General features: G+C 37.9%; 1 protein-coding gene across 1 annotated transcript; it reads right to left on the reverse strand.

Annotated features, from left to right (window-relative positions):
* Positions 1-12,853: 12,853 nt before the first annotated feature.
* On the reverse strand, positions 12,854-15,922 carry LOC108670637 (lactoylglutathione lyase). The gene is made up of 4 exons (XM_018158111.2): positions 15,689-15,922; positions 14,168-14,238; positions 13,932-14,021; positions 12,854-13,139 (listed from the first exon to the last, which is right to left on the reverse strand). Exons 1-4 carry the CDS (start codon positions 15,889-15,891, stop codon positions 13,057-13,059), a joined length of 447 nt encoding a protein of 148 aa, XP_018013600.1. The 5' UTR covers positions 15,892-15,922; the 3' UTR covers positions 12,854-13,056.
* Between the last annotated feature and the right edge of the window lie 5,714 nt (positions 15,923-21,636).

Below are 21,636 nucleotides of genomic sequence, written 5' to 3' on the forward strand. Positions count from 1 at the left end.
TCGGTAACCAGAAAATCCTAATCACCCTCATATCTTGATATCAATATTAGTAATACAATCCTCTCATCGGACATCCCACGATGTCTACTGCTTTAAATATTAGGAGCTTTACGCCACCACGTTCTGAAGCGAATAGCCCAGAGAGTAATGGTTGTCCACCANTCAAGCCGTTTATTAAAAAAAGTTTAACAACATTTTTTAGTGGACTCGAATGTAGGTATCGAACTGCTTAACCAATAATAAGTTCACACAATACACATAGGCAAATGCTTTTCCTATCCTGGAGTAATTGAACGCATGAAAATGCTTATATAGTCCCCTGTACGGGTGAAATGCCAACTCTTCTACAATAATTGGTCACTAGCACCCTACTACGGTCCACCAAAGTACCCCACAAGAACTAATCCACTGAACGCATGCTCAGCGGCATAAACGACAGGCAAGCGGTGACCGTAAAAGACCGCTTTCACACTATATGCTAGTAATTATCTGGCTGAAATTGTTCTCAAATAAACCTAAATTTAAATAATCTGAACTATTCACAAAAAAATCGTTCAATAAATTATAATCATTTAAATTAACTTTATAGGAATGGAAATCTTAAATGAAAGAGATACGTGAAACTGATACTATGACTAGCGAAGAATTGTGGAACTACTCTCGATTTCCCTAGAATTGGAATCCTACAATGCAAGTAAGTGCGGCGGCTCTCACCACTCATCTAAGCGGCACCGTTACACAGTCACCATGCTGAGCGTTCGTTGACGAGGCGACCCCAATACAGAGCGAGACTATAGGACTCACTATACCCAACCTTAAGCCAGCTCAAGGGACGACGTCGCACGGCCTGACCGCGTGCCCGAATGAGAAGGATCAATACAAGTGTTCGAGCACGAGACTTACAGTCAATCAGTTTGCATAGTCTGAATACCAGTACGGAATTAAAATGACTTCAACAACTGCAGTCTTCTTCACGGAATACAAAAATATTAAGTGAGTGACCGAAACCTAGCAGGCGTATAAACTAAACAGAATCTTATCGAATTCCGATATGATTTATTGTAAAAAGAATAACTGTAGAAGCATAGATTGAGCGTCGAGATAACCGGACACACGGAGCAGGTGGCTGGATAGAATTGAGCGCAGCTAAGAAACACACAACCAACGTTGTAGCAACTGCGACACAGTTGCCGCAGACCTGACAACTGCGATCCCATTTGCCACACGGCCAACTCACAAGCAAATGATAAGTTTTATCAACACATTTACTCAAGACCGCCACGTCACTCCTTGTGTCAGATCATAATGTAATCATTCAGGTGTTATCTCACTGCGATAAAGCCTGAATAAAACTAATAAAGCTTGCTCGGACGATTGGACAGTGGTCACCCTCATATCTAATGGTGAACAGGGTATTGGATCCAAGTTATGACAAGAATATGAATTATACGATCACTAAATCGTTAAATGCATTGACTTCAATCTTCCTCGCATTATCAAAGCAGACAACGAGGCCTAATGCCTAAGGCGAGGCTTAGGCATTAAATGAAGCGGCGATTACATAATCAAAATACCACCAAGTAGTTTGCTGATTGATTAGAGATAGATAATTAATTAAGTGTGTGGTTTGTTCCGCACAAAGTTATATTTAAACTCCAGAAAGTTGGTAAATTAACTCACATGAAAACGACCCCTATAGAAGCCTATAGATCGGTCTCATCCGGTCTCTTTGCCATCGAAACAGGTTTGGTGTGAGCCAACTACGGCATAAATAACACGAGATAACAATCAAATCCTGTCAATTCTGTTATTATGATTTCACATGCATAAAAATCGTCCCAAAATGTACTCGCCTTCCAATCAAAAGAGGGATAATAATATTCTATCAACTTTTGAAATTAAATTTACAGCAAAAAACTTCCGATATGAACTCGACCACATATTTCATTAGGAAATAATAACGTCTTCCATTACATACGCGAAGATAATAATAAAGAAACTAGTAGATAATGGGAAACCGAGTTCGTTCAGGTTGGCTTATGGTTTCTCAATACAATCTTAGGCTTAGTTGAGGTAGCGGAGAAAAACCGAGACCCGAAGCTGGCCAAGCAAACGAGCCCCAAAGCGTCAATTTCCCTGGTTTCCAATCAGATATGTTAAGATAAGAAAATATATGAAAATATGTAATCATATTCGTGAGTTTAACTAGGAATTACCAAGATATGCCGACATCCGGAGCACCTAAGACGGACTTTACGCTGACGCCACAACACTTCCTGCTTACCACAACGTCATGCACATACTTGGTGTAGCCAACTCACGCAACTGCAACGTTGGCTTCACCAGGATCTACAGGTTGGATATCCTGCAATAATCTTTGGGACCAAAGCAGCGGCTGTGACATCAAAATTCATCGTTTGAGATTTTTTCATTTCTTTTGTAGAGGTCGTCTAAATTGATTCATAGAAAACAGCGCGAGCTATTCAATTGATTAAGTTCTCGCTTAACAAATACTTAGGAAGCTAAATCTTTTAATATTATTCTATAAACGCCAAACTAATGGTCAAAAATTAAAGATCATATGTAAATACAAGGGAAGGGAAATAATCAATTATTTTTAACCCACTAAGAAGCTGCTCAGGCGGTTAGTTTGCTTCGTATTCCCATATATTTTACACGTTTGGTTTCAACGCAACTCTCGCATGACAAACATGTACCCAGAACACACATGATCTCTATAGATCCCATCCAAAATTATAATATTATAAAACTCAAATATAAGACCTCAAATCAAACATCAGTTAAAATAATCCTGAAATAAATGCGCAGCTCCTGTCACGTAGTGTTTGTCAGGAGAATATCAAAGAGAATCTTCCTTCAAATGGTAAACGCATGACGACGAGCTGCCTGACCACTGGTAAAAAGAGCCCACTTGAGTCAAATTTCTCCAACTAACATTGGAACCATCGTTCAAATTTGCAAGCGTCATATCTCAACGAAGTCACATTGCATATCATTGGAGGCACAATAAAAAATTATAGCCATAGAGGGACCATGAATTACCTGAATACATTGACGTTAACGTCAATGTATACATTGATGTATCCTCAATACCGGGATTCATAAATACAGCGATCTAGGTACGACGTTTAGAGTAATTCGGATGGACATCGTTCACATTTTTCAAAGCAAGAATACAACACTGAAGAAAATACGAACGATTTCAACAATATTAATTCTATGATATTTTTCATTATAAAATTATGCTGGCTGGCTCTCATTATCACAATCAAATTTTGCCGATAGAAATTATCAATGAAATGTATTATGGTATTATTACATTAAATTTGTGACGCTTCTGGTGTTGAAACGTCAGATAATGTTTTCGTCCCAAAGCCAGTACAATTCAGTGGCGCGAACATGAAACGCACTTCTACGTACGCAACTGAATACCCAGGAGAGATGAGCGTATAACTGGTTGGGTACAATGGGCTTGACGCCAACAGCCGCCGGCTTAGAATGAGGCGGCGAAGTGGCTACCGCAAATAGGCTACTTTCCTCGCCTTACTATGAAGTGTTGCCGGACAACTGTCAGCCTACGTAGGCACGCTTGCCAAGACGCCGAGTCTGCGTAGCGGTGCGAAGACCTCGGTACCTGCTTTGCCTTTTATGACGACTCGCCGGACGATAATCATGAAACCGTACGATTAACAAATGGACCTAACGGGCCTTATTTATGTCCAGCAGATACTTCAAACCGACGCCGGGTTTGAAAAGATTTGGTAAAAAGTTCAGTTTTTAGATCTCCCGTAAACAAGTCGCGAAAAATACAAGAATCGTTTATAGACCATGGTCCGATGTATTCAGCGCCGAAATAACTAAAATAACTAACTATACTAACTGTCCATCTACGAATGAACGCATGCTAGGACGTCACGTCTGTGTAGCGGTGCGAAGACCTTGGTACATACTTTGCCTTTTATGAGGAGTAACAGGAAGACTGTCCCCGTAGGAGTAGGCACAACAGCCGAGTCCGGCTTCGGCCCAACATAGAGCTAGCCTATTTGTACAGCAGTGCGTAGGCCCCGTTACTTGCAACGCAGCAGACACGTGCTGTGTAACTGTGGCAAGCTTGCGCTGTCGCTAACACTACCACGGCACGAACGAGACTTATAAAGATAACCGAGAGAAAATTATTTGTTGCCTTGTTACAATGAAAATGACGTTAGCAGGTACTTGACTAGCATTACACTTCAGACACAATATTCAAACATCAGTTATGAGCAGAACGGTTATTAAGACACAGTTCATCTCGATAAAGTTATGATGTTTAAATTTATATGGACTAGACAGACATTATACACGCAGAAAGATTTGTCCATCAGGTGAACGACATTGCTCCAGCTTGCATAATAGATACAGCGATATGTTGCAGTATGAGGTTGCAGATACCAAGAGTTTATGGTCACTGGTTACGAAGAAATGATAGCAGAAAACACGGCGAACAAGATAACATTTAATTGTGATAACAACCACAGGTGACGCCCGTCAGATGGCACAGATTAATCCCAACTGGCGGCAACACATGTGAATTGTCACACGATTACAAGTATTTACGGTAACATAGTCAAAAAGGGCATATATCCTCCATCAGTTCGATTACGGAGGGTCTAAATGAAATTTACAAAAGGTAGGGCTTTCCTTTAATGAGCAACTACGAGTTCAAATTTGTTCCTTTCAGAACAATTCTAACATCACAATGGTCATATCAAACGTCATAGTTGGCGTAACCAAATAGGAAGTAGAATGAAGCAACTTCACACAAATTGTTACTCTAACCATATGCAATGTGCAAACTGCTTGATCTATTAAAGTTAATGCGGAAAGTTTTACTATATTTAAAAGTTGGATATATTGTAGTTATAGATAGTGATATTTATGTTGATAGTGTTGACACCATCAAGTTGGATATATTGCATAAATCGAAATTCGTTCAACACACGTTCTCGGTGGACATGTGATCTTTAGTCAAGTCACGCATAACATTTGCACTCAAATATTGCGCAGTAATGGCAGACGTAGGAATAGAAACGGCTCAACCCACACACCAATGACGTGTGTTAAAAGACGCACAAACAATCGCGTAGATTGAATACCACAATAAGTTATTTAGTTCAGACGCACATAAATTGTTGCATGCATTGAGAATTGAGAAAAGCTGCCGAATTCGATCGCAGCGCAAGAAATAAAATTAAATTATCAGCTTGTATTGAAATGATTTACAGTAGAGAAGCTAGGAAGAATTAACACGTAGTTCCAGTATATCATTGTCACAAGAAATTATTTCCAATTGGAACAAATAGTTCATGAAGGAGCTGATTTTTTGCCCGTGCCACCACATCGAACACACGAGATTATCTAAGCTTAGTGTGAAATTTGAACACAAAGAGGACAAGTTGACAGCTGTGGATAAGGTAATTGGTTATCAGTCGTAATCTTTAACCTTTGGAACCATGCTCCTCAACCGCATTCATTACGAAACCAACGACCAAAAAAGTATGACGCACGAGGCGGGGAAAGCTGATCGTAAACGTCACGCCAAGGTCGTTCAATCCTTTGGCGAACCTTCAATGCCATTACGCATGCTCACAGCCTCTACACCTAATTCAACTCCCTTCTGCAGCATAGATCGCCTTGAAGCATAGCGCACCTTACAATTCTTATGATGGGATTCAGTTTGAGGTTGGTTATATGCTAAGTGCGGCACGTTTTACCTTGGCGCATAACTCACGTTACTATTCTTATGATGGAAATAGGTTTCGTGTTGAATGCATGCTAAATAGCAAATATGGCACGCGTCTCAGTTGAGCCTTATACGCACGAATTTTGCAAAGCGAATTCTAAGCTCCAAAAAATAACAAGCCGAAAGTTCTTCTACATTAAGAATCTTTATTTGCAACTGTAGCTGTAATGGAGAGAAACGATTCTTGGGCACGCTCATTGACGGCAATGCGTAAGTCATGACCGAGGTTACAAGGAATTGCGCAACACACTCCAACTCGTAGCTCATGCGCAGCAGTCCAAAACAGCGCCATGTAGCCTAAGCGCTAGATCAGATGCAGATAGTTGTGATTCGCTTGAAAACTATTGCATAAAATCTATTACTTAGCACAACAGTGAAAATTGCGCAAAATTATTCTAGCACCAATGAATACTTAATCATTTTGAAAAGTTGCACTTTTTTCGTGGTTTTAGGATACATACGACGTGTATCAAAATAAAACTCGAACAAAATTAAGACCATTAAAACTAGAAATTAATCAACTTTTGTCTCAGAGCTCCAATTTTTCGGTAAACCAGATTATTACATTATTCAAATAACTCTTTATAAATAATTCCATCTCATCCAATTTACTTGACATCTCGTGAATTCTGATGTCTGAAGCACATGGTTGAGTGAATCGCTGTTGAAAATCATTATTGAAGCAGCACAGTCCATTTCGTTGGTAACACTTGTGCTAACCCAACAGGGACGCGACGAAAGTGGGACAGCAATGCAGCCGAAGCGTTTACTTGTGTATCAACACCTGTGGTTGTGTCAAAACTGCCGACTAATTAGAAATGTAAGAAGTTTCTACCCACTCCAATCATCGTGCTTTGGTTACTAATGATCAGTTCTTCCCTGACTACACTTCGAAGTAAACTATTGAACCGAGTCCGATGGTCAAGCGACAGGTCTGACATGAAAAGACTGGCACTTGGATACGGCTTTACGGGGTACCGTACGGCTAAATTTAATGTAATCTCGATCAATTTTTCGGAAGTTGGATAATTTCAGGTTAGCATCAATTTTGCATGGAACTACGTTTTTTCACACTTTTTAACTTTCAGAAAAAATGCTGGCGAACGAACTTTGTCGAAATTAGATTAATGTGTGTCGTGTTAGGTATTGATGCTACAGGCCTACAGCGATAACGCATGATTTATTAAAAGCAATAACGGTCTGCGATGAAAATTGTGGTGCAAAGGCTATGCGTTCCCGAGACGATTGTGAAGATGGCTCTGCCAATCGATGTAAAACACTGCTGCTTGACCATCAACAATCTGAACTGGAATTTTCTGGCGGAGAGTCTGACATGGAAGCCGCAACGTATGTCAACGGCTTTCTAGATTAGTTAAATTTATCGGTCTCAGCTATAAGTTTCAATGATCAATTATTAATATAAAATAAATGCAATTAAATACCAAATATTACGTAACGCTTCTTTTGGGGCCCATTTCAATCCGGTTAAGATTGAACCCTTAAAGTATTTGGTTTAGTACGGTATCATTTGTTCACTTCTTAAGTGTTCTGGAAGACCAAAGATTCTTTGAGACGTCGTAGTGCTAAAATAAACTATCAATTCCTTGGAAGGCTCATCTTTGACATCTAAAATACAAGAAAAAATATAGGTAGTATTTCGCAAGATAAATAAATCAATGGGAATCTTGTCAATAAGTTAGGCCTATCACCTTGTCTTGAATAAAGCTTGCATACATAATTATCCGGGCTTCTGTAAATATAGATGCTAAAAATCATAGTCATTGAGTGATCTAACTGACAAAGAGTGAAGGGTCCAAATACTCGGAGTTTTCATTGTTCTCTTAAACAATGAACAAAGCAAGTAGGAGCCTATGAGACAACTCAACAGACAGATGTTTACCCAATCCAATGTAATTCCACTTTATCTTAAGCAGCTCACACTGTAACTGTTCCTTCATTCGATATGATAAAGCAAATAAATTTGGATGGCTAATTCAAACCGAAAATAAATTTTAGTTATAGAAATAAAATAAATATGCCAACAATAACCACCGTTAAGTGAAATACTGAGCAATCGAGTGAAACAACTGCGCTCTTTCAGCTCACGACCACCCTCCTCTATATCACTATTGCAACTGACTGTGGCTTGACGGTCGGCAAGTTGACGGTTTGACCTAGACTCAAGTACCTAGTACACACAGACTACAGTCCAGCACCGGCTACACTAACAGGATAGAGCTGATGGTTATGGTTACAGTTCTCGAAGGCTCCCGATTTAATTAATTAATAATTCGAGTTGAATAAACTCCACCACAAGCTAAGTTTTCTACAAAGAAAAAGTTTTCTGCATTGCGTTTCTGTTTCCTCCTATTTATGAAAACTTTAACAACACTGAACTGAAAGAAATGGTTGTTTATTGTAATTTTCGGTATTCGTCCATTAAACACGCAGGTTTTAACCAGCTGCACTGGCTTAGTATGTCAATCAAATGTCAGCAGGTGTCGAGCTGGCATTTACGGAGAAGAGAGAATAAGATTGTAGTGTCTTCTGCTACCTGCTGGAATGCCAGTTGATTTTTTATCTGAAATGTCTCTTTCATATAATGAAGATCAAGATTAGAGTGTCGACGATTGATATAATGAATGTTACTGAAACATACTAAATTAGTTAACTTTACCTGAAATATTCTAGTTCACTTATAATAATTTTTTAAGCATTTTTGGCTAACTTTAGCTCCTATTGCCAAACAGGCAGTTACTTTAAATAATTGATTATCATGGACTATGCATCAAGAATAAATTATTTATGTACGAAGTTAAAAAAATCTGGATTCAGATAGATAAGACTCACTTCCTTCAGTCTGGAAGTGAAAATTTAGTCGAGAAACCAGGAATTACTTCCATAATAAATAAATTAATGATGTAATTAGAGTCTAAAGACAAAACCTGGAAATGATTAATGCAATCGCTTAATAATTGCACACCTCTTTGACTGCACATGTGCAGGAATAATTACTGTGAATTTCTTCAACCGTTCATTCGCCTGATGTAATAATTAATAAACTTTTTAATTATATTATGCAGATAACATTTTCTTTTTAATATAATTTTCAATAGCATTTTCCGACGTTATGTGAGGCCTTAATGCTTACTTTTCTCGGCCGGTCTTTATGGCATATGGGGGTTTCATGTAAAAATTGAGATCGTTGACCTGGACGTGCAATAGTCACCGCGCTATACATAATCATAATATAGTCCACGCAGCGAGCGAATAGATGATCCATGGAATACATGAATAGTTGATCAGTGGAGTACACGAATAGATTATCCGTGGAGCACCCGGTGATCATTTGCCTCGAATACGATACAAGGTCCCTCTTTAGTCTATTCCATATGCCGTCACTTTTCCCTAGCTAACTTTCTATGCAGCATTGGTGAAACTTGCCATCCTCCATAAAGCGGTGAGAAAATGTCTACTTTTTTCGATGCGGAGAAGACTAAGATTTAGAATGGAAATTATAGCTATAAGTCCTAACAATGATAATTATACGTGTAGTGAAAAATTTTGGGCCAATGCACCCGCTGATCGATATATTTTGCAAACCGGCTAAACTAATTATTGGAGCAAGTTCTTGTTTTTACTTCTCTTAATTCTTATAATATGTCCTGTCCAAATATGGACGAGCGCAAAGAAATTAAGAAGACAAAATTGAAAATTAAAAAGCTATAGAATAGAATAGAAGTGTCGGCATTGAAGAAATAGGCCTATTGCCTGTTGCAAATTCTTGAATTTTTCGTGACTTGATTCACAAGGGATCCGGCCTTTGGAAGCTCCAGAGCAATATATCAAATTCAGTTGTTTAAAGACGAACGAAAATTAAAATTGTTCCTTTGTCAGTTTGTGTAACCAGTGAGGTCGATCAGGCAAATTTCGTTGTTACACTATAATACAGAGCTCTGAATGTACGTTGATTTCTGAAACAGCTTTGCCTTTAGTTTTGCTCAAAAAGTCATTAGAATTCAGCACATATTTCTATACGAAAAAGCCTTTTAATCTGTGAAATTTTAACATGGTTATTTCAGTAAAATATATTCACATTAATTAGTACAGTATAAAATTGAATATAAACCACAAACCGTATTTCGCAGCTTAGGTTAGGCGAGTGCATCCAAACGTACTGATTGTTGCATTCATTTTTGCCGACCGTGTCAAATCCACTGGCTGCCGCAACCAAGGCCAGTTCTCTACGTAATTGTTCCGTAAAAACTGAGCTCCGTAATTTGTGGCTAACCAGTTTTGTGTCAAGGAACTTGACTTGGTTTGTCAGTTCACCCGTAGAAGGACAACAGGTCTTGGTTGCCAGATATGCCATTTTCCAGCTAAATTTCACTATTTTGGGCCTTTTTTCAATAGTGTTGGCCCGCAAAAAATTATGTAAGCCATATTTTATCCAATGTATTAACACCTGAAAAATTGAATTGTTTGGCGGTACATGACAAATTTACTTACAAATATCACATTTTGACTGGTTTTGGCTTTCTCTGTGAGCGACATTGGCCATTTTTTCCTGCCACTATCTGGCAAGCCTTCAAACAGGTACAGAGTTCGCATTATTACGCCATTCAGTGAGTAATCCATACTTTGGCTGTCTACACTCTTCTCGTAATACAGTATTTATTCTACTCGCCCATGCATAATTAATACAACAATGATTCCCCGAATATGAATCAATGAGAGACTTTTTCGTTCCTATCACACGACAACAAATTTTAAAAAAATATAACTCAGTGGCCTACTCACTGCAGTGAGTGACAGAGAGCGCATTTTCTCGTCGACGAAAACGTGAAGTCACGGACGGACAGACAGACAGACAGACGGACATGACGAGCACAATAGGGCATTTTTTCCATAAATGAGAAAATACCATAAAAAGGCTAATGCTCCGTTCTCAAAGGAGCAAGTAAATCAGTCCATTTCAAGTGGAAACCAAATCCTAATTTTTGCGATTATGGATCTGACGGATAATTATCAATACAATTAGAAATTGCACTCTTATCACGGATTGGTTATCATTAGCAGAACTTTTTTATTACTCAGTTTTTTTTTTGTTCCTTTGAGGCTGTCATATAAATGTGCCTAGGGGTCAGCTGGAGCAAGGTCGAACTAGTTAGTTTTCAACGGGGGATACTGGCCATGTTCTTGCAACGCATTATGACGCTCTATTACTATTAAGACGCGTAATTTTAAAACGTGCCACTAGTTTCACAGCTGTTATGCGAAGGTCAGTTGAAATAAAGACAGTGGACTGCCTGATGACCACAAAAATGTAAGGCAGGTTATTAGAGATAAAGTCATCTATGGAGCATACGGGGCGAAGTTTATTTGTGAATAAATCGGCTCGATGGGATTTCACTCAACACTTTAACAAAGACTGCGCCCCGAATCTATAAATTAAATAAAGTGGTCAAGACGTAAATGGTTTAAATCAATTTACAAACTGTGTCAAAATCATGTTCAAAAAGCTAAGAGCATTAACTAGATGAAGTTTAAATAACGGCGTCCTGGCCCATGGGCAAAGAAAGTATCCCAACCCGGACACCCGTTATCCTTAAAGTCACCGGGGACTGTTATAGGCTCAGTCCTGTTGGGTATGCAGATCATAAACAAACTTTCCAAATCATTTTGCATTTTTTTCGTATAGTTAACGATTTGTAAATTCGTTACTGTCATTTAATCATTGTAATTATAAAGTCGAGTTAATGCTTCTCCGTACGTTAAAGGAGTCGATGAAAACCAGATTACAGAACATAGCCCCAATCATTACTAATCTACGACGTACAACCAATAAACATATACATATACAATACATATACATATAAAATACATTAACAAACACACATCAAATCTATGTTCATTAAAAAGAGATCGCAGTAATTTATTAAATTTTTGCGTTGACAGGGCAGTATATACTCAAATCAAGTTTAGATGTAGCTAGCTTCTCGTGCTAATGGAGTGTAAAGTTAGGGTGACATTCTTAGGGTTCCAAGGACATCTTGGCACAACGATGCTCTGTATGAACACCAGTCATCTCAGTACTATGTTCATATCAGAGGTAAGCACGTGTTATCACACGGCTATATATAAAAGCTACGTCACCATTCAATCTAAGAGAGAAAAAGCGGTGCCAACATCACTCTTCTGCTGACGTATTATACATTTGAATGTCACGCTCTTCGTACATGCAGTGCGCCGACATTTGAGGAGTAACCTATGTATCTCTTGAATGTCAGTACAATATTAACTACATATCAAATGTACGGCCAGACTTGCATGCGACTATAGCGTGAACCAATACTGATGCAACAGAAGTTCTGTGTCCAAGTTATGATCAACGTTGCTATGTCAGCTCAATAACACGTGTCGTTAGATACGACTTCTAATAAATAAAAATACTATTACACAGTTGGTACTCTCAACATTTATTCCCGAGGTACAAAATAGAATTTGATGAGACTAGATATTCTTCGTGTACAGGATATAAACTTTCTAGAAAAATTACTGGAAAATCCAAATTCGGCCTTTACGAATTGACCAATGATCAAAAGATATCATCGAAAAAAATTACAGGCGTTTGACACTAAGATAAATAAGGCGATATTTAAGGCAATATCAGCACCAGGGAGAGGTAAAATAAAACTCTCTTTCTTGATACATTTACGTTGGAATTTATAAACAGATTCAGTCATTCATTGATAAGACAGTTTTCGTAAATTTAATTTTTAAACTCCTATGAGAATATATAAATTGAAAAAATAATTTTGTCTGCTACAAATCTTATAATCAATATTTAACACACTTCTACCTGTCCGATTTATCTGAAAATTTGAACACTTGATTAAGTCGGAGACACTGCACGAATCAATTGTCGGAATAACTAATTTTGAAAATTTAATATTTTTATTATAACAAAAAATATTTTTTTTTAATATTTGAAAATAAAATTAGAAATTCATTGTACATGTGTAACATTGGAGGCACTGGATTCTTTAGAAGTGTTGTCTTTAAAAAGCAATTTTTAAACATATATTATTATTTAATTCAGACGAATTCATATTTGAGGCGAATATTCAAGCATTTAAAGCACATAAAGCAAATGATAAAGGTTTCATAAACACAACGTTCAACACGACTCAAGTTGTTACAATACTATTTGAAGCCAATTGAATATATTTGATGCATAAATACCTGGTCTATCAAAATTTGGACTTATCGTAATTGAGAATCTCAATCCAGTAACCATCTGGATCTTGGATGAAAGCTAGACCCTTCATTTTCCCTGGACAAAAGAATTGCAAAATTATAAATAAAGGCATGTTGATTTGACATGAACAATCAATGAAGTACAGGTATTATAATGAAATTGAACAGTGAAATATCTTGAAAATTGATACTACTTCTAAAGATAAATGGGAGTAAAGGGGGACATGATACGCAATAAAAATAATAAAATTGTCTTGCCCTTGAATATCAATACAAGACAAAGTTAGATATAGGTATGGCAGATATAATATAGGTATCTATTATTATATCTGCCTATTATTATATTATATATAATATAGGTATCTATTACTATATTACATCTGGACCTGGTGGATATAATATAGGCATCTATTCTTCAATACAAAACATAGATACAACAGTTCTTTAAGGCATCAGGCGAAAAAAAGTTCAAAATGAAGGATAGAGCACAAAAAGATTAAAGTTTGACATTCTGAGTCAGATGAATTGAATGGTGACAGTAATTCTCATTCAATTCACTGTCAAGCTGGCTGTCATTATCTATCTTCCGATTTCTGATCATTGATCAATATACCTACAGTATATCTTCTTGCACAGTTTAAAATATTATGTATGTACTATTATAACAAGCAAGTTTAGGCAGAAAAAATTTAATGACTAATCTTCAATATTAGCAAGCTATTGGTAAAATACATGAGATATGAGACAATGGATTTTTTTTAATGAGGAATGTTATCGATGTATTAGGTTTCACATAGGCAGTAACAATAAAAACCATTGCTGGAAAAATACCTTGAGATCCAGTACAAAAACACAGTCCCGGACTCACCATCATTAGGCTTCTTGATGAACTTTACATGGAGTGATTCAAAGCGTTCTGATGCAGCATCAACATCAGGAACTCTGATGCCAATGTGGCCTGAAATAGGTAAATAACACAGAAATTAATACACACACAATTCAATTTTAAAAAGTATTACAAACTTTGCTAAAGACTTTTCTTTGCTAAAGACTTTTCAGCAAACTTAGCTATTTTTCAAGGAGAGAAGAGTGCCATTTTCTCACCAAATCCACGCGGTTCAGAATTGCCATTATGGTAACCTGTGAAGTTGGGATCTGACTCGGTTCCCCAGTTGCTGCAATTAGATAAAATTAATCAGTCAAGTTTATCTGCAATATTGAGATCCCTACATCTAATTTTCTCTTTCAAGAATAGTAAGAAAATTCAGATAATAGAAAGAATAAAAGTCCTAGCCTAATATAACTTATGAACAATTTATCTTCACAGATACAACAAATTTTCATGACTGTAGTTTACAGAAGCATTGATTTTACATTATGGCTGTACAATTGTACATGTCTTGAGTCAATTAGGTAGTATCTAAAAATAATTATTTATTAAATAAAACTATTTATTGACACCATCTCAGGAGAATCAACAGGGAGGAGGTCTGAACAGTGTTGCAAAATGCTCACTATAAGTGGAAATTACATAAATGTTGATAACATCATCACTTACAATTTGGGAAGCAATTTCCATATTTTAAAATGATCAATGTTAAAATCTAGGTAGTACCATCAGAATCATGACACAAAGGCATAAAAATAAGTTATTTCACAAAATTATTTCAAATTTATCGTGTCATTACCATAAATTACATCTGCCAGTTTTTTTTGGTTGTCATGTTTGATTTCTTGAAACTTATACAAGTTATTCATACAGGGTTTGTACTGGTATTTAGAAAAAAATTCCATGACTTTTCCATGACCATCAATATAATTTTCCGAGACTTGTATAAAGCAGGTTTAGCATGACTGAAAGACTAACCGTGCATATTCTATCATCTGCTACAGTTGATAAATAACAAACATTTAAATGCATAGAGCAGGCAGACACAGAGGAACAGAAATGGCACAAATCTGAAAATCTTGGTTTGTTTGCTGCCTTTGGCATGGCTCTTCAAAGCTGCTTCCCCCATATTTGACACATCAAAATCTTTCAAGCACAATGTACATATTGCCATACCTTCATGCTTAGGATGGCAAGTAAGCCAGTCACAATAAGCTTCTATTCTTAACCAAAAGTCATGAAATTTGCACTTTCTAGGCATGGTGATGCAGAAATTGCACACATCAAAAAGTTGTCGAATACAACTGAGCTTGGTGACCAAGCTCAAGTGATTAGTTCTCCAATCAGAAAGCAGGAAACAAGAAACTGCACAAACAGCATAACACATGCAGCACAAAAAAAACTTCCTTTTTAGTGCATTTTCTCATTTATGGAAAAAATGCCCCATTGTGCCTGTCATGTCCGTCTGTCTGTATGTCTGTCCTTCCGTCTGTCTGTCCCTGACTTCACGTTTTCGTTGACGATAAAATGCGCTCTCTGTCGCTCACTGCAGCGAGTACCAAGTTATATTTTTTCATCTGTTATTTCCAAATTCCATGACCTTCCATAACCTGAAATGAAATACAATGACTTTCCAGGCCTGGAAAATGAAAAATCAAATTCCATGACTTTCCAGGTTTTCCATGACTGGTACAAACCCTGTTCATGGCAAAAACCAGACAAACACATTGACTTACTGAGTTAGTTCTAGGGTTGCCTTTTGATTGAATGTCCATTTTTTCCTCTCCTCAGGATCTTTAGGGATGTCTTCCTCTTTCTCAAAGCCCATGAAATAAAGTGAAAATTTCATTTCAGGAAAATCCAGTTTAGAAAGAAGGCGCATGCCCAGAACTTCTGTGTAGAACTTTAAAGACAATTTTGGGTCTTTGATGCGCAACATTGTTTGCTGGAAGAAGAAGTCCTGCAAATGGCAGATGAAATAGAAAATTAGTTAAGTAGAAAATTTAAGTACAGCAAGTTAAGCTTACAAGAAATAGGTACCATTAAAAATTGTTAGTAATACCTGGTATATGAGCAGATTCATTAACATAATTAGCAAGTACCTTGATAAATTCAGCAATAATATTTTTATGCCTGTAAACTAGCCAAACTGTGCAACTTCTAATTGTTGAAAAAAAAAATTCTTACATTAAAGAGATTCTCCTGTTTAAATAGTTCTTTTACTATTTAACTAACCAGATAATGTTTTTAATTAATTGAGATTAGGAATGATTAATTATGTATTAGGAATGAAATTTAAATTTTATATGCCTATGTAATGGAGAAAATCATAGTTTAGGTCAATTACTTTTCATTCTATGATGCCTGGTGCACAATTTTATGTATGACATTCTAAGCACAATTTTGTGATGACTGATGATGCACTAAATTTTTGATAAGTGAATTTTTTTTTGCTGAGCAAGGTAAACCATAAATTTAATCAATATTCTTTGTTTTTATCCTGGGGGGGGTGTCGTGGGTAGCCCCACCATTTGTGGGGGCTACTCAGGCTCAGGGTGTCCTGAGTAGCCCCCACAAATGGCCACCATTTTTTTTGAGTGAGGTATGTAAATTCCAGTTATTCCACAAATAAAGTTTTCATGCTGACACTTGTCTGCCACCCTTTTCTAAGCGAAATTTTTTAATACGGCAAATATTTTTTTACCACAGACCTTAGCAGAACTGCAGAAGTAACTTTTCAAAATATTGTTTTTCACCATTTGTTCAGGAATTTTTCGAAGCTAGTAAATATAGTTTTTTGAACTTCCTTTATACCTATACTATATAGATAGGAAAAATGTTGACGTTTACGCCACTATATTTAGTTTTGCAATATTCTAATTCGTTTTGCTACTAAAACAGTTTTACGCCACGTCGGAGGACTGTCCCAAGTTACCCTGCCCGTCCCAAGTAGCCCCGGTTGACTGTACATTGCCTGATTTGCCTCTCAACAGCTACTGCACTTAACTTGCCAATTGTCAATAACCTTGTAATACAGGTCAGATCTACAGAATGATTCACAGAAACTTCCTGTTTTTTATTTTGGGCCAAGCAGCCAGATGTTATAGGAAAATGGTGGGGAGTACTTCATATGAAAGGCAAGGCCATGATGTTTTGAGTCCTGACTAGTCAGTTGCCACTGTGCATTGGTTAAGTGAGCAGCATGCGATTGGCGTTAATGCATACTTTCCTAATGACTGTTCCATTATTGCTGCTAAACTAGCATTTCATTCTCAGTTCCATATGTTCTTCAGGTTGCGTTCCTGATTGCAAATCAATTGATATGTGGGTGGGTGGACGGAGAAGTGCAATTGGAAGGCTCTCGAAGACCAAGAGTGCTATTTGTTAATGAAACGGCAGTTATTTGGATGCTAGAGCGCTCAAATGCACTCCTCTAGCTCCAGGCCATCCTGCTCCTATTGGAGCACAACAAGCACGCTGCCGCTGCTTTACTTTCGCTCCCATTGGAACAAGCATGCTCCTATTTTTGGCCACCACGCTCCTCAATGACATAGGTAATTCACCTTGCACTCATTTATAAGGCCAGCATGCCACCATGGCCACAAAACCCAAAGACTTAGAAAGTTAAAGAGGTGTTTCTGCCATCTGCATTCTCTATAACTTTTGAGACAACATTTGCAGAGCGCCTCATCTCCGTGACTGGCGACCTTTTTTAGCCAGCCCAATCCCTTGATTTGGCTCTGTGATTTTTTATGGGGTTATCTTAAACCAATTCTTTACAATGATTGTCAAAGGATGGAGGATGCTATCCCATTTCAGGGCTGGAAAAGTCCTATTTTTTTAAATATCTGTGCTCTAATATCATAGAATTTCAGTAGGTATGAAATCTTGAGGCTCTAATCTCATGTATTTTTGTTAGATTGAAAAATCGCAGTTTGCAACTTTGCAAACATGTTTCATAAAATTTTCAACTTTTGCAATGATGGCGCAATCCGCATTACTTCAACATTCCCACCAAAATATCCTGCAAACTTAACAAGTCAATGAAAACGTTTCCTTGAAGATCACATAGATGGTTCACGTTTCATCTTCAGTTCCTTACATGATTTCTTCATTTCTGGCAATGAAGACACCTCATCTCCGTGACTGGCAACCTTTTTTGGCCAGCCCAATCCCTTGATTAGGCTCTGTGATTTTTTATGGGGTTATCTTAAACCAATTGTTTACAATGATTGTCAAAGGATGGAGGATGCTATCCCATTTCAAGGCTGGAAAAGTCCTATTTTTTTAAATATCCCTGCTCTAATATCATAGAATTTCAGTAGGTATGAAATCTTGAGGCTCTAATCTCATGTATTTTTGTTAGATTGAAAAATCACAGTTTGCAACTTTGCAAACATGTTTCATAAAATTTTCAAATTCTGCAATGATGGCGCAATCCACATTACTTCAACATTCCCACCAAAATATCCTGCAAAACTTAATAACAATAAGTCAATGAAAACATTTCCTCAAAGATCACATAGATGGTTCACGTTTCATCTTCAGTTCCTTACATGATTTCTTCATTTCTGGCAATGAAGACTTCCTTGCTGACTTGTCACTGATCTATTAAGACTATCCAGGCTCTTAAATAGGAGAGTAAAGGAAATACTCTTGCCATGCATCTCAGTCCTAAATTTTAATTCTTGAATGTTATAAGTAAATGTTTGTATATATCATCATTCATCCCTTTCAATTGTTCTAGAGTTTAGTAGTAGGTAGTTCAATGTTTATTTATGTGTTCCAAGTGTACTTATGTGTTTCAAGTGTTTTTGTTGGATAGGTTTTATGTGCTCGCGCCCCCACACTTTTGCCAAGTGGCTAGTTTGGAGCACGTTCCGGTCCAGTCTGGGACAAATCTTTGGGCGAGTTTTGCCGGTGCTGGACGAGCATCAGAACCACATGTCAGTGGAGTATTGGGCCACTCTTGGTCCATATACAATCCAAGTTTGGAGCCAGTGTTGGGGCCTCGTTTAAGCCCAGCCACATTGTCTGCTTACTCCTGCTGTAACCACTGCGGTAAGCCCATTCTGTTCCCTCCACTGCTTACCACTGGTAAGATCACTACCTTCTTGTTTTCCTATGGACACTGCTCACTGACACTCCCAGACCCTGGCCTGAGGATTGATAAAGCCAAGCTTGGACTCAAGACCAATTTTCAAGACTGCAATTTTCTCTTATGTATTTTTGATCAGATTTAGTTCACTCATTATTATCCTGACCCAGTTTTGATCCTTTGCTAGTTATCCTTGTTTACTCTGTTCTGTTCAATCCAGTTTGGGCTGCTGGTTATTTCGTTCTCATGCTAGGTTCACCCCATCACTCATAGCCCTGGGCTGTCCCATCTTCACTAACCTACTAACCTTCATATTTTACCTTCATGTACCACTGATTCTATTTAATATATTTTTGCCTGGTTCTTCCTCTGTTTGATTTCCTGAGTTTGTTTTCATTCTGTTCCCAGTGCTGGTCTGGTACTATACTGGCCAGACCGTCAACCTTTAGAGGGGCTGACCCCCCCCCAACATTTGGGACCATGTTTCAGTTCCTTCAAGAAACTGAAAACGTTTCCTCGAAGATGACCTCAACAATGCGGTCACGTCAGAGCAGTCAGACTGCATTATCATGTGTTCAGTTGCCACTTAAGGAAGCCAAATGTTAGTTTTGCTGTTCGATTGTCTTAGGGTAAAATTAGAGATTTGGGGTAACATGTGCATGGACTTTGTAATTGTAAATACTGTCAAACAGGGTAAAACGGGATGGTTCTGAGAGTTTTTTGTTAATAACTTCTTACAATGAAACATTTCAGAAACAAATTTAGGCTCATTTTATAGCTCTTTGCGAGGGCTATTGAATGGCATCTCCGAAAAAATTCCATATGCTATTTGTGAGGTGCTAGACGCAATATAACAGGCTTTAGTGACAACCACTAATGAGTGGTTGTCATCAATCCATACTTTGTCAAATGCCCCCTGTAGATCTATATAAACAACCAAACACACTTCGGATGCTGCTTGTGCAGCACGTATCTGACTCTAGTTTAATGAGAATGTCCATATCACAATTTGTGATATCATCTGCATAAAGCAACACCTCTATACCGGCAAGCTGCGGAGTATCCATTAGCATAAGATTGAAAAAGAGGGGACTCAGTACAGCACCTTGAGACACCCCTGCCAGCTTGGGAAGTGCTTCTGACAGCACTCCATTCACTCTAACAAGGGCAGTTCGGGAATTCAGGTAAGTATGAAGCCATCGTGACAGGGCTCCACATATTCCAGCTTGTGCCAGCTTATAGAGAAGTCTATCAATCCATACTTTGTCAAATGCTACCTGCAGATCTATATAAACAACCAAACACACTTCAGATGCTGCTTGTGCAGTACATATCTGACTCTCTAGTTTAATGAGGACGTCCATAGTACTCTTCTGTCAACGAAATCAACATTGACTTGATGACAGAAGTTTCTTTCGATCAACTATGTACCATAAAATGGGGTAACTTAGACCACTTTTTTTTATAAATGATGCCATTTTTTTACTAGCTAAATTAAACTTGAATTGAAACATGCAAAATACAGGTCCATACTCTAGCTTCACTCACCATAAATTGCAGGCTCCTGCCTCTCATAGTCTTTATGTAATTTCAAAAAAAGTGATGGTCTTTGTTACCCCAGCTCTTGGGGTAACTTAGACCGGGTGGTAAAATCAATTATATTTTTTGGTAAAATAACTCCAAATAACTCCAGGTTTTGGTGCATTGTAGTAAAAGCTTTAATTGAACAGAGTAAAAAGAGATTCATGGTGTTTGTGTTCTAGTGCTTTCAGGAAGCCATTATGTATGTTATCTCCACCAGGTGAGGTCATCCTCATGCATCATACAGCTCTGTTTAGCTCATCCTTTGTGAATGGACAGTCACATTCCCCACACTCAGCCCAGCTACCGATAATCAGATTGTGCAAGTTTGCTGGAGCTGGAATCTGGCCACATTGCCCACAATCCTGGAAGGTCTGACAAAACAAATTGGCCTTGGCAGGAGTGGTGTGAAGTAGATTTCAATCATCCGCTAAAGGATAGGCAAGCATTATACTACAGGATCGCAGCAATCATACCTTTCTGCATGCCACCCCAATGGGGGTGGTGTATGCAATTTTAGAGAGAAATTCCCGATTGTAAGAGCTTTTACGCTTAAGAACACAATTTCGGGCTATTTCTTGGCAATGCTAATACTCAACGAGGTTAGCCTGTGTTGGATGTTTTTCCAAGGCTCTACGAGCTTGATGCCTATTTCTCACCGCCTCTCCACAGGCTTCATCCCACCAAGGAGAGGTTAGGCGCTCTAAACGCTTCCCAGTTGACTGGGGGATGCAGGCAGATGCTGTGCAGATGAAGCAGGAGGTAACATCAGCTGCAAATTCCTCTACTGATACTAGGTGTACCAGAGAAGAGGGAGTAACGCTTCTAGAAAGCGTTCTCAAATTCTCATCTGTAATCTTCCATCGAGAAACTGGCATTGATGAAAGAAGATGAAGAGGTATAACTGAGGATGCAGAAATAGGGTAATGATCACCTGAGGATGCAGAAATAGGGTAATGAGGATGCACTTCCAACATCTCTGAGATGGTCTAAACAGAAGTATGG

This window comes from Hyalella azteca, unplaced genomic scaffold, assembly GCF_000764305.2.
Source record: "Hyalella azteca isolate HAZT.00-mixed unplaced genomic scaffold, Hazt_2.0.2 contig8671, whole genome shotgun sequence".
Classification (NCBI taxonomy): domain Eukaryota; kingdom Metazoa; phylum Arthropoda; class Malacostraca; order Amphipoda; family Hyalellidae; genus Hyalella; species Hyalella azteca.